This window comes from Sander vitreus, chromosome 21 (genome assembly GCF_031162955.1).
Source record: "Sander vitreus isolate 19-12246 chromosome 21, sanVit1, whole genome shotgun sequence".
Lineage (NCBI taxonomy): Eukaryota > Metazoa > Chordata > Actinopteri > Perciformes > Percidae > Sander > Sander vitreus.
The window spans coordinates 23,432,129-23,447,233 of NC_135875.1; the positions used below are offsets into that span (position 1 = coordinate 23,432,129).

At 41.2% G+C, this 15,105-nt stretch overlaps 1 protein-coding gene across 1 annotated transcript in view; it reads right to left on the minus strand.

Moving 5' to 3' along the window:
- Nucleotides 1–268: 268 nt before the first annotated feature.
- Nucleotides 269–15,105, minus strand: part of gas7b (growth arrest-specific 7b) — a 59,325-nt gene continuing 44,488 nt past the window's right edge. Inside the window, exons 11-15 of the mRNA XM_078278965.1 lie at nucleotides 13,800–13,928; nucleotides 13,076–13,199; nucleotides 3,851–3,930; nucleotides 2,964–3,062; nucleotides 269–2,053 (exon numbers count right to left, since the gene is read on the minus strand). Coding sequence (XP_078135091.1) covers nucleotides 1,940–2,053; nucleotides 2,964–3,062; nucleotides 3,851–3,930; nucleotides 13,076–13,199; nucleotides 13,800–13,928 — 546 coding nt within the window. The 3' untranslated portion in view covers nucleotides 269–1,939. The remainder of the gene's footprint in view (nucleotides 2,054–2,963; nucleotides 3,063–3,850; nucleotides 3,931–13,075; nucleotides 13,200–13,799; nucleotides 13,929–15,105) is intronic.

Below are 15,105 nucleotides of genomic sequence, written 5' to 3' on the forward strand. Positions count from 1 at the left end.
GTCCAAACCAAAGTTACATTAGATCAAATACCATTTGAATTGCATTTTGAATAGCTCACTAGCTCTACCTAATGGTGCGTTCACATCAAGGGGGCGCGATTACACAAAAAGTAAATGCAAAGACGCAAATGGACATGACACGATTGGCGCTGCGAGAATGTCACAGAATTAGCGCCAACGCCGCAAATTCACATTATCACATTATCTACAGAGAGCGGACGGAAAGACGATTTCTTACAAAAAGTAAGAGAGGAAGTTGGACTACCAATTCAATTCAATTAGTTTTATTGGCATGCATGTATCAAAAACAATATTGCCAAAGCATCACGCAAAATTAATACAGATACAAATTCAATTCAACAATATAAATAATCAAATCAAAACCAAAGTAACAATACTACCTGGTAAGGTCTAGAACAGGGGTCTTTAACGTTTTTCAAACCAAGGACCCCTGAACTGAAAGAGAAACAAATCAGGGACCCCCTACTATATATATTGTATTAAATGAAGTTTCATATTAAACTGGGCCTACAATATGGTGTAGGGCGGCCTAAAGCCTTTATACATACCTTGTTTTGCATAGAATACTAAGCTATTAAAATAATTGTTGGTATGATTTTATAAATTATGTTTTAGTGTTAAACATACATGTGGAACAGTGAATCATTAGGATTAGCTGTCTCTGTGGCTCTTAGTGACTACCTTACCTATAGGCCAATAAGTCTATCATCAGTGGGGATTTATATTTGCTAATAATATGTTGGATTCATGTTAAGACTTCAATTTTTGAAAAAACTTTCAAAAATTAACAATTTGGAGGCCACCCTGCAGTGACTTTGAGGAGTCCCTGTTGAAGATCTCTGTTCTAGATTTATGTCTGGTGTTGTGTTGATGGAGCAGCTTTAATGTTAGCATAGCGCTGATAAATCCAAACTTCATTCAGAAAACAAACATTTTAAAAGTTTATATATATACTGTTTAACTGTTAAATTAACTTACAAAACAGCTAAATCTGAACCTCAGGTAGCGCTGGAATTGGCAGTCATCCAGACCAAACATTTACTTCCTTGAAAAAGGCGGTGAAAATGACTGTGCTTTTTGCTCTTCCAGATCAAATTTGTTATCCAGACATGACGCCGTTTGAATTTCTGACACAGCCTACCTGGGACTTCCACAGCAGGAACAAAGCAGCCACAGGGGTTATTCGGCCATATTAATGACAGAAAAAAAAAAACATTGTTGGTGCCTGCAGCTCTACACCGACGGGTAATGCGAGGAAACACAAATGATCAATACGACCAAACTCCGGCGATTAAAGCGGTGTGAATATTCGCTCCGCCTCTGTGTAAACGCGCCATCACAATCAATCAATCAAACAATCAATACCTGCACACGGGGATAGCAGTATTTAAATACCTTAGTCTTATTCTGGGACACGGTAATATCACTCTTATGTCAGAATGCATTTTGCTTAGCAACATCTGTTCAATCATTTTTTGCCAACAACTTGCAGAAATGAATCAGAGAATTACCTAACAGAGCTAAAGCACAAGCAAACTGCCGCACTACACTGCTGCTTGACACAAAGCTATTAAAGATTTACAGGTGTTAAATGTTCATGTTGGTGCTACTTGATCATTCGCCTCACCTTTTGCCTCACCATTCACACTACTTGATCCCATTTCCCTGTGCCGTCTCAGCTGGCCATCAGCTTGCATAACAGAAAATTACGACCTGTCACTATCTGACATCTTCATTCATCGCTTAGGTTTCTCACAATACTCCCCAAATACTGACAACATCCTCAGCAGGCTGCTGTTGGGCGGTGAAGAGCCAGTGAGCGCTGACTGATCCTCCCTTGGTCTGTTAGGAGTCAGTCCTGAGCCATGCAGCCTCAGGCTCAGTGTTCCTGAGTGTGAGCATAAGCACAGCACTGAGGTCAGATCTCTATGTCTACTGGCCTGATCTCTCCGGTCTGATTCTCCCGCACCCACAGCTCTCTGTCTCTGGCCGGGTCCACCCCTTGCAGCAGCTGGTCCACCGGCTCCATCGTCTGGACAAACAAAGGACAGCTGATGTTAATGCTGACAGTGGTCAGTGGATCTTTGGTTCCCTCTGCTGGGATAGCTGGGGTAACCATGGGATGGATTCAACTCCAATGTTGTGGTGTTTTTCCGTTGGCACTTTTGGCCGTGCCGAGTGAAAGTGAGCCAAGCCAAGCCAAGCCAGCACGTGAACGGAACAGCCATTATGAAAGGCACAATAGTGTGCAACAGAAAAAGTCAGTTGAATGTGCAAAAAACCTTTCTCCAGCCAGTCAGGCATAAGACACTGTATCACTTCAAAATGTATGCAGCAAATGTAGCAGCAGTTAATAATTTAGTCTCTTAGATTTTGCATCCAATGTATATATTCTATATAGATTTTTGAAGATCACCTCTTTCCTCCTTTGTCTGTTATCTTGCCTCTTGACCTGTCTCTGTACTGTTGTGATCTGAATTTCCCCTCTGGATTACTGGTCTGTTTTAGTGCCTCCCGAACATTTTAATTGGTCCAAGGCCTTTACTTAGTCAAGGTGACATTTTCCTTGACTTTGACTTGCAAACGTATTTATCAAAATGTCTTTTGACTTAACACACTATAGTGAAATTTTAGAGAGCTCCAAATGTGTTAAGGTGTTTACCAGTGGCCTCTGAGGATCCTAGGTGTCTGCAGTGCAGAGCCAGAGGCGAGCACAGGCCTTCTGTAGCATTGTTATGGATGAACAATGCTTTAAATCTAATGATATACATGTCTTAGTTAGGGAATGTTGGCTCTCTGTAAATGAAAGAGTGTGGTCTAGACCTGATCTATATGAAAAGTGTCCTGACATAACTGGTATGATTTGACACTATAAATAAAATTAAATTCTCAAAGTTCAGCCCTAACCTTTTAGTTTTTTTAAGTAGTTAAGGTTTACTTACACTTTGGTTGAACATGTCTGTCTCATGTCGGAGGGTGGTGTACTGACACAGATGCTGTCTGATCATCTCCACCCGCTCCACCTCCAGCCGCTCCAGCTCCTGAGGAGAGAACTGGCTGAGTCACTTCCATCTGTCTACACCGTGAGGAAGACATGCTTTACAATGCTAACAGGGGACTTTCAATGACTTAAAAAGAATGATTGATAAATTCCCTGTTTGGCAAACACTGTTCAGGGGATCAAACGTATATGACTCTAAAGTGACCAAATGGAAATTAACTTTCAAGTCTTTTAAATACATGTAAAAATTCAGAGGGAACCCTAATGCATTGCTTCTGGGAATGTACAGCCAGGCTCCTAAACATACATAATGGGTATTAGAGAGGAGTTTCCCATTTCTATCGCACTCTGTAGGTGTATTTTGTATGTGGATTAAAGGTCCATTAATTGCCTAAAAGTAAAAATAAGAAGCTTTTTGTACAGAGCTGGAAAGAAAATATGAAATCCTTTTTTTATTTGACCTGAGAAATCATAGACACTACATGTGGACTAAGAGTGAATAGATATAGTGCACATGGCTGTGTATACGAGCACATGGGCATGTACATTATTATTACAGGTGTAATAAATACAGTATGTATGTGTGGAATAGCTGACTGTTATATTTCATGTTTATCCTCGTTTCTTATTTTTAATTTGTTGTTTGTTAATTATGTTTATTATATGACAGTCTTTGAGCGACCCTAATCTTACACTAGCACACAAAATGAAAAGTCTGTTTGATATTTACATTTGCACATTGAAAATGAACTAAAGCAAGACTAAAGAATGACATGTACCACCGTGGTACCACTTCCAGTCACACACATGTGACACATTCTTTCTTACCAGGCTCGTAGTGACCATCTCCTCGAACCATTTGGACTGAGACTGGTTATAAAGGTCGACACAGCGCATCAGCTCGTCTCCTGTTAGAGAGAATCACGAGAATACATGTTCACTCAGGACTACATGAGACCTGACAGAATGCCTCTGCCAACTGGTATCTAGGTATCTGCACATCAAAATGTATATTGCACAATTTCTCCACTAGGTGGTACTACTGGCCAACTATTCCCTCACAGCGGATACGTTGCCACAACGCTCATGCACCATATTTGTTCCAGCTCACTCAGTTGATGCTATCATCCTTAACAGTGCAGACAATCCGGACAGATGATAGATTATCTTTTATGATAGCATAAGCAATGATAAACAGAAAGGCTAATTCATTAATGTTACTGCCTGTATCCTGCTGACAAGAAAACAAACACCAATCATCTGTGAGATTAGATCAGTGAGGAAATTATGTAGATTAATCCGTTTCCAGCAGATGACTCTCAATCTTCTGCAGTAAACATCTGCTTTTTTATTGTGTGAATGTTGCAAACTTTGAACCATTCCCAAAACCTCTAGCTATTAAAAAAATTTCAGCTTTTTGATATCTTTTACAGTGTTTGTGTTGTAACTGTATAAGTTTTGTGTTTTCAGGCTTTTTCTGCATTTTTAATGGATGTAAATGGCGTGACGTAGACTTTTGGTGTTGAGTTTGCATGTTCTTCCAGACTTTCTTTGACAAACAATGCTATGAATTTCTGACTTTTTTCAACTTACCATACTATGACTTTTTTTTAATTTATTTTTGGCTTTTATTGCCTTTATTAATAGGACAGGAAATTCGGAGAGAGAGGGGAAATGCCATGCTACGCTTAACCAGGCACTATGACATAGTTTTCGATGTATATGGTGGCATGTTTTTCGACATACTATGGCTTTTTTTTTTACTTCTTTCAACATACTATATGTAACATATGCCTCTTGCATGTTACATTAAAACACAATTTGAGTTCTAATGAATTTTGTTAGTAATTTTACTTTTATTTGGTAGTTGTAACGTGTACATATTTATCATATTTTTGTATTTTTATACGTTATTTCATATTTCACATTTAATAAGTTACTATAGGTTACAGCATACTATGACTTTTTTTTCGACATACTATACTATGACTTTTTAGTCACTTTTTTCGACATACTATACTATGGCTTTTTTTCGACATACTACACTTACTTCTTTTATAACTTTTTTCGATAATCTATACTACTGGCCTGGTAGTAGCTCAGTGTGTAGGGAGTTGGGTTGGGAACCGGAGGGTTGGCGCTTCAAGTCCTTGACGCAATTGTGGACTGGTAGCTGGAGAGTTGCTAGTTCACCTCTTGGGCACTGTGACATACTATACTTTGACTTTTTTTGTATACATTTTTTTGACATGCTATACTATGACTTTTTTCCCTTTTTTCGACATACAATAATATGACTTTTTATCCCTTTTTTCGACATACTATACTATGACTTTTTATCACTTTTTCACAGTTTATAATAAACATGGTCTTCAATACAGCTCAGAATATGCTTTTATGAATAGATAGTTTAAAAAACAGGAAGAAATGCAAATGAGCTGCTGTTTATTCTGCAGATGAACACATCATAACAGCCCTCCAACCCTTAAAAAACTAAATGAATACCAATACATTGATTTTAGAAACTCTGGACAGCAAAACATTTGGATCCAACGACGTTGGGAGGGGTTTGAAATGCGATAGACTCCATGCTTCAGCTTCCCCTCACTCTGTAGTCAATAGGCTCGTTGAGCCAGGTCTGCGCAGAACCGATCACCGGCGATCGCTGCCCAATGCATGCCGGTTAGATTTGTGTCCGACTTGATCCCAACTTGCTCTGACGTCATGCACACGTGGGCAACGATAACCTCACGAGATCAAGACGGCCGCAGGTTTAAGACGCAGGCAGCGCAGTTGCTTTTCACCGACTGCAAGACCAAGTGTCAGTACCCGATCCGTACCGCCTGTACGATCCGTTCTGCACATGCGCATAATTACGTAGTAGAAAACTAACAATGTCCCTGTGCGATTTGTACCACGCATGCATTGAAACACTTTACGACCAAACATCACAACTTTTTTTATTAAATCTTTATTATACAATAGTCATAGCTACAAACAATCAAGACTTGTCACTGATCCCAAACCGTGTAGCGACGTCGTTGTTGTGTTGTTTATGTTAATGTTTTTATTTTTAATACTTCGTCTTGACTAATAACCATAGACTGTCTATTATTAACGCGATGAAGTGTAAACGTACATAAGTGTCCTTTTGAAGACGGGATGACAGCTCTTCCAGCCACCACTGCTGTATACCACTATAGTAGCTACATGCTAACGGCAGTAAACATGTCATCTTAGCTGGCAATGTTGTTAAATTCTCCCCAATTCCGGGTAACATTCCTGCTGAAACATGTCCGATTGTGTAGTGTTTGGTTCAGAAGCCTTTATCTGCGATTTTTGACGTTAGAAAGTGCTCCTTCGTTCCACTACAATCTAACGTTAGCATACTGATAGCTAACTATTATAGCTGCATGCTAACGCGACATAGCGGAGCATATATAGCTAGCTATATATGTACGTATGTAGCAGGACTTTGTACCGTAAAAAATCACCAATAAAGGCTTCTAAACCAAACACTAAACAAATACAAATAGAGTAAAGTGACCGGAATTTGGGGTGAAATATCCAGCATTGAGCTACATAATAGTTTGCTAGGAGTTTGCTGGTCTCTCACAGAGATCTCATTTGTAGCCCTGTTTTTACCTGATACTTTCATCGAAGTACAAACACATGAAGTGAGAGGTATACACATGCTTAAACTTTATTTAAAGCATGATTAACCTGAAGCAGGACGGAGTCATGACTTAAAACACCAAAGCAAGGCTTCTAGCTCAGGCTAGCTAGCGTTAGCAAATTACCTTCAAAGTTGCAAAGAAATGATGAAACGTAAAATTTGAAGCATTTCTTTAATTTGCTACATGGTGTTGTACTGGATGGCCGGACGACCCTCCGTATATCATTAACAGATACTTTAGGTAACTCCAACAAACACCTTGTAAACTTCATCTCTGCCATCATAACGGTCTACTGTCACTGTCTAATGTTTTCTTCTGGTAACCAGAAATGTCTAAACATCCTTACGCCAATGTGTGCATAGAGCTGTGAAGTTTGCTGGTGTTCGCGCAAGCGTAGAACTGATCAGGCAGTGTTATAAAACACATTGAGTTTCTGAATTGTGCGCATGCGCAGAACGGATCGGGTACTGACACCAAGCCCCCAGGAAGAGCGCATCTAAAAGCCACCATGGGCTTAGTGGATAGGGGTGGTACTGCACCCCATGGCCAAGAAAGACTTTTCATATAGACTTTGCATGGCGAAAGAAACGTCTATATTTCAGCGGATAATTTGTTTTGGGGTATATCAACTTACCAGCTTCCAATTTCTGATATGGGAAGAAGTTCCACTCCCTCGTTACTTCTGGCTTCTGAACTGGTTGCAGTTCCACCAGAGTTCCGTATAGGGGGCGCTCACAGGCCAGTGCAGAATGAATGGGACTCTATGGAGCTATACCCCTCAAAATCCACTTTTCTCAGGATATAATTTTTTGTCTAGTAATTTGAATGTTGCATTCGAAAGGGGAGGCTAAGAAAATGCACACTGCTGAGTGTTAGATTTTTTTTAAAGTCGCTTTTTTGTTCTAAAAAGCCTTTTAAAATGTCAATGACGTCATACACATATACGGCCAGAGATACTGCTTTACGGCAAGCTCTTTTTTCTCTTGAGGCATCGACAACACAGCTGGAAGGTTTGCCGCCGATCGTAATCAATCCTTCACTGACCAATCAGCATTCATTAGCAGAATGCTAGCGTGTTATGGGCAAGAACGACTCAACCTGTAACAAATCGAAAGGGCATAAGTACTCGTTCATTCAACTTTTGACCTATAATCCATGTTGAACTTGCAAAAACTACAATCAAATCTGAGATTTCACAACGACAATCAGGCGAAAGAGACAAATTTAGCCGTCTAGCTCCATAGGGTCCCATTAATTTTGCACTGGACCGTGATCACCCCCAGTGGAACTCTGGTGGAACTGAAACCAAAGTAGGTACAATGGGGCTGAATAGGGAGTGGAACGGCTTTCTGTAGACGGGCTTTGATGAAGCCATGGATGAGCTTTGTTCACGAAACTGCAGGCTAACTGCTAGCGCTAGTTAGTAGCTAGCTAGCTAGCTAGTAGCACAACATAATTATTAAATCTCCTTGGTTGTCTAGCTAAACACATCTATCGTTTATTTAGCTAAGCATGTAAACGATCGGGAACAACGAAAATACAGTGTTCGACAATGAAAACGGCAAGTTCATGAGTTCGCCACTTGTAAGAGACACAAGAGAGAAGCTCATAAACGAGCATGTTGCTACCGGTTGCTATGACAACACAAACAAATTGTTGCTAGTGCACGTGTCCATCGTGATGTCAAGGGCCAACCATGCGGAAGATCCGAGCTCCATGTTTGCTTTATGCGCTTTTGAGCACTCTCATTGGGACGTACCAAAGAATTTCTAATAAGGGAAGAAGTTCCACTCTCTCGTTACTTCCGGCTTCTGAACTGGTTGCAGTTCCACCAGAGTTCCATATAGGGGGCGCTCACAGGCCAGTGCAGAATGAATGGGACTCTATGGAGCTATACCCCTCAAAATCCACTTTTCTCAGGATATTATTTTTTGTCTAGTAATTTGAATGTTACATTCGAAAGGGGAGGCTAAGAAAATACACACTGCTGGGTGTTAGATTTTTTTAAAGTGGCTGTTTTGTTCTAAAAAGCCTTTTAAAATGTCAATGACGTCATACACATATACGGCCAGAGATACTGCTTTACGGCAAGCTCTGAGTCGCTTCCTTTGTTCTCTCGAAGCATCGACAACACAGCTGACAGGTTAGGCTCTCCCTGTTAATACACATGCTAGAAAGAGGTTTGCTAATGTTTTAAAGACCACGCCGAAATATTCACTCTGACATTCTGGTTCTGGTTCTACTCGTTCATTCAACTTTTGACCTATAATCCATGTTGAACTTGCAAAAACTACAATCAAATCTGAGATTTCTCAACGACAAAAGACAAATTTAGCCGTCTAGCTCCATAGAGTCCCATTCATTTAGCACTGGACCGCGATCACCCCCAGTGGAACTCTGGTGGAACTGCAACCAAATTCGGTACAATGGGGCTGAATAGGGAGTGGAACAGCTTTCTGTAGACGGGCTTTGGACGTACCAAGGGGGTAAGCTTCGCTTCAGAGCTCGAATCTCCTATTACATTAGCTGTTTAAGTTTAATTACTAATGTTAACTAGCATTTTAGTTAGCAATAATTAGCCTGTGTCCATGTTATCTCCTTACATATACCTACGCTCTCCGTCTCTGCAAGATTGGGAATGATTGAGATTTCTCTTAGCACAACTACCAGAAGACTTACAACTTTCAGACACGTTGCTCACGTCACATTTACATTGTTTCTCTCAGTTGGAGGCTGCGCAGTAACGCTCAGCGCTCACCGGAAAAGTGCTTCTAAAGGCCTTCACTGGTCTCCGTCCAGAGCAACGGATCTGTTGGTCCATTCTTATATACAGTCTATGGGACGTACGGGGCTTCCAGCCGAACACTGTATCCAGTTCTCTTAATACATCCATGTGCAAGACCCAGGCGGACCCAGGGCATGCTGGGAAACGCCTGGCTCTCAGCTGATCTAACAGCTGATTAGCTCAGAATCGAACATGATGACGTTTTATATACAACTTTTTATTGTTTTTGAATTAGAGGGATTTTGATTGCTATTTTTCTGATTTAAAGGCTTATTCTGTACAGAACCCATGTTGTGTGGCTGATAGTTAAATTTTGAAATCAGAGAGACTAAATCTGTTCAGATTACGGATCATCTACAGTGTGTTGTTAATTAAATTCAGCAACAGATCCCATGTAGAGCATTTTGACAGCTACTCTGTCATAATAAAAACAACTGGAGACTGTGTACAAGCTGATATATGGGTCTGATAACATTTTATTAAATCGGAATCGGACCTAACAGGATGTGAGTGTTTTTGTAATTTCCGAATGGCTGCTGGAAACGGCTGGAAACTGTCCGACTTGACAGCGGATTTTTGTCACCGCCCCCGGCTACTGCCGCCTGCTGTCGTCCACTTTACAGGCGAGGCGCAGCTCATCTTGAACAAGCCTATTGTGGCAGCCAGACGCCATTAGCAACGTCAACAAATACTGCTGTTTTTCTCCCTGGGTTTGTGTGTGTGGGTTTGTAACTCTAGAGTCATAGTGAGAGAAACAAAGTGTCTCCCCTGTTATTTCTGACCACGGTGGCAAATCTGTAGCAGGAAAAGTTAACCCTATCTTTGATTTCATGTTGTTTATGGAGAAGGAGAACCAGGAAATGAGTCGGGGGGGGGTAAATGCAATGCTACCAGGCCACGCCCGAGCGCCGTGCATCTGCGCGAGCGAAATTACGAATCCCACTTAGACCCATTGACCCATTAGTGGTCGATTGGTTGGGGTTAGGCATTTGACCATGACTGGTTAAGGTTAATAGCCGATTGGTCAGGGGATAGGACCTCAAACGGGGTTACGTTACCTTGCGTAAGCATGGACGCCTGGCCAATAAATGCTATTGAAGGGCGGGTCTTAGCGTGGCTATAGTGGGATTCGTAATATCGCTCGCTGTGACGTGTAGTTACATTTTTCGAGAGGTGACATAAGGCTGGTATCTCCACATACCTAAGTACGTAGTTACGGCGTAGATTTAACACAGAAGCATAAATCATGCTTTACATCACATACTCCAGTCCAGCTGTGCACCAGCAGACCTAATGTTTTGTAGCTATTGAATCTGTCACTGTACAGTAGGGAGATATAAATAAAGCTTATTTTATGATTGTTTCGCAGTGATAACGTTCTAAAGCACAAATAAATAACCAACATTTTTCAGATGATTTTGTCCAGAGTGATTCCTCTTCTGTATATTTATTGCAGCAACTGGAAAAGGAGGTAGGCTACTCAAGTAGTAGTTTTTGATCATTTTAAGGCGAGGGGAGAACATTTGTCTTTGTTTGATTTCATTTAAAGTAAAGTTGGGCTTTGCTGTTGGCTTCATGACTCAATTTTAAAAAGACTGAGGAAAAGTTAAAAAGAAAAAGTTTGCATACGTTAACGCTGGGTTTTTAACCCTTGTGTCGTGTTTTGCCTGTTAAACTCCTACCTCTTACCACTTTGCAAAAGGAAAACTAGTGAATATCTGGGCACCCACTGCCGGCAGACCGAAATGAATTGAACCGCTCCTCCCTGCTGGTGTTGAAGCTGCCTGTGAACATCCTAGTTTAATACAGTATATAATGAAAACTCAGCGTAAAGCACAGTGGGACAAAATGTATGTTGTTTTTTCAAAATGTGCGGCGAACAGAGCCATTGGTGTGAAAGGGGTATAAGTCTCATCAAAATATCTCTATAAAAGATTGAACTCATTTTAGTATGATGGATATATCTGCAGGCAGATTATTAATGTGCATGTATGTGTGTGTACCTGGAGTTAAGTCCATGCCCACGCAGAATGTTTCTGACCCCCCTTCCCCTCCTCTCCCATCCCTCTATTAAAAAACTCCCAGTCTGGCTCCAACTGCTGAAAGAGCTCACGACTCATACAAAAAGACAAACACAGCATCTCACTTCAAAGCCGATCTCAAGTGACTGCTTCAATGAACGGCTGAAGAAACTGCCGAATTATGTCCATTAAGGTAACCATTTACTAAACTGTATGAGTTCTGCTGTCCGGCGAGGTCTGACTTCTGGCTGGATTTAAAGCAGCACTGACACAAACTCACTGCTGATCATCCTCAGATCATCTCTGATAAGGGAGAATCCTATATCTAGTGGGGAGTGACTTTTATAGGGTGAATGATGAAATCCAGATCCCCATATTCAGAGGACTATTGCCTGTTTGTGCAACATGATTTAAAAGGGAAGGCCAAACAAGCTAACTCTTTGGTCAAGAGTGACATATCATGTAACTGTCATGAAATTTGTTTTCCCCATAGGATGATTCCAATGGTTTTAGTGACATTCCAGGCACGGTGCCAGGATTTAAATTTTTGATGGGTCAAAGTCATTTTGTTTGCTGGTAGTCTCACTAAAACAGAAGGTGAATGTCTGGTTGATTATGACAACTTTTAAAATCTTTTTCTAAAACATTTTCAATGTGGAGACAGCATACAATTTAGTCTTTATTGGAAGCAGCACACACGGGATATTGCTCACATTATGTGAAAATGAAACAGTATCCTTTCTTTCATGTATGTTGTTTCATTGCAGGAGGAGAGAGAGAGAGGTCGACTGCTGCAGTTTGTACTCAAAAACCTGCCAAAGGACTACACATCCAACTGAGCATACTAAAGCTGAAGCCCGGCCCAACCCAACCTAGCTGGGAGCTACCCTTGACAAGAACATCTGAAAGGACAACAACCTGCTTGGTAAGCTTGTGGGCTCAAACTAGGGGGCAGCAGATGCTACTCTGTGCACCTTGGCAATTCAATTCTGTTTTTAATTCAATTTTATTTATAGTGTTAAATGTTAACATAAGTTATCTCAGGACACTTTACAGACAATACTCTGTAATTCACAGAGACATAAATCATATATTTGCCCTAGAGGGCTTTACAATCTGTAAACCCCCCGAAACCCTCTGTCCTTTGACCCTCGCATCAGGACTCTGCATTCACTGAATAAAATGATAACTGTCAAATGGTTTGCTATCCATCACCAGCTCAGGGAAGTACAAATTACTTTTGCCTACAAGAATCCCATCACATTCTGGGTTTCACTGTACAGAAGAATTTTAGTTTTAATTGTATTTTAAGAGCCTTTCCCTTCTGTAGTAAATCTGGGGAAACACTTGAACGCTTGAAATCTTTGCCATGACAATTTAAAAAATGGAACTTCAAAAGCACTTAACTTTATAACAAACTGTAAGCAGTGTTTGATCAGTATCAGCAGTCAACAGCTTATTTTGGTCTCACCATATATTTTACATTCACAGACATATAAGAGCTTGCTGGGCAGTGAGACTGTGAGCCCACAGTGACCCTGGAGTGTGACCTTTGACCCCTGGCTCTGACCTGCTTGTGTGGATTTTCGGCGGGCCTTCTTGATGTCTTCTTCGATCTTGTTGCTGAGTTTGATCTCCAGCTGCTGAGTCTTGACCTCCAGCTCTTTCTGTCTGTCAGCCAGAGCTTTACGGGCCTGATGAAGACAAGGACAGGAGTCAGAGGCACGCTCACATCTCACAGCTGCACCGATAGGAATTTATATTTATGCTAAAGACCTCCTATTATCCCTTTTTTATGTAAATGCTTTTACATTTCCAGAAGAGTTTCAGGCAGCAAATCTTTTCTAAAAACATGTATGTAGTGTTCTGGGAACAAACATCATTCTAGTTCAAGTGATACAAGCCTTTAGAATGTTACAGTCTGCTTCCACTTATCACAGTGATAATGCATTCTGCCACACACTGTCTCAGTATCAACCATCATCCATTGACTTATGACAGCCAACATAGCCAGTATCTTATTATCTTATTTCCTGTCCTGCTTCAAATGCTCTATTCATCCATCAGATGAGTTTATCAGTGAGAAACTGGTTTGTCCCAGATTTGACAGATGGTGTGAGACAGATTTCCAGTTGCCTTCAGGCTTCAGCCAATTGCTTTTCATTGTACAAAAAGCAGAAAAACAGGCGTCTGCTTATGGAAGAGATGTGGAATTTTAATCACCAGTGATTGTGAAATCCTACATGGACAGAAGTAACACACTTCTGTGTCAGAGTTTGTGTGTTCGTGTGTACCTTCTCCACCGCTGCATAGCGACCAACCAGCTGCTTCCTCAGGTCGCCGATGTGATGGTCGAACCTCTTCATGTCCTTCTTAAAGTTCTCCCTGAAGGCCAGGAAAGGCTTTTCCACTTCACTCTGGAGCTGCTCAACACAAACACAAGCAATCATTCAACACCTCCCTCCTTTGGACTGAGTGAAGCACAGGGGCAACACGAGGGAGAGACGTCACTCACCTCAGCAGACATTATTCTTCCCAAGACCTTTATTTAACAAGCTTGAACAACACCCACAAGACTTTTATTTAACAAGCTTGAACAACACCCACAAGGTGTAAACGACTTAAAGTGCCCATATTATGAAAAAAAACTTTTTCTGGGATTTGGGGTGTTATTTTGTGTCTCTGGTGCTTCCACATGCATACAAACTTGAAAAAACAAACATCCATGCTGTTTTGAGTGAGATACGGGTTTCTGAATGTAACCTGCCTTCACTCTCCGGGTGATCTGTTCAAAATCTGCAGGGTTTTCTACATCACTAGCCAAAACGAGGGGGCTAAACCATGCTAGTCCTAGCATGCTAGCGGTTAGCCCCCTCGTTCTCAATGGCAAAACACTGCTACAACACACACAAGTTCACCATAATCTACAAAAGAACTACTTACATGTCCTTATTCTGCAAGTATTCCACGCAAGGTTGGAAGTGCGCCCTCGTTTAGAAGTCTCCCGGCTAATCCTGCCTTGTACTGACTGCAGTTAGAGAAACAGCTGGCTAGCAATTGCGAGCCTTATGAATCCCAACAAACATGGTACAGAAGTAGGATGTCTCACTCTGTAGCTAAAATAGAGACCTGAAGACGGGGTGAAAAGAGGAGCTGCAGCAATGTGCAGTGCAACAAAAATATGGTGTTTTTTGATAATTAAAGCATGTAAACCTATTCTGGTACAACCTCAAAATACAATTATGAACCTGAAAATGAGCATAATATGGGCACTTTAAAGTACCGTTAACACTCTTGAGCCAGCTAAAAACAGCTTCTTCTAGTTTGTTAGTTAACTAGGTGTTAAGAAGAAATTGGCTGGAAAGGCTTGGCGCTGGGTGGGCGGAGGAGGCGCTGAGTGAGGGGGGTGTGCGCTGAGTGGGCAGGCTAGGCGCTGGGTGGCGTAGGAGGCCCTGAGAAGGTTAAGCTAAAGAAGGTTAATAAAAACAAAACAGCAAAGGAAGTGACACTTGCCTCCAAGGCCCGGGACTAAGGCAATGATGTAAGGCTATTGTAAAGTAGTGGCCACAGTTGAAATTGCATGTCACGTGACATTGCACA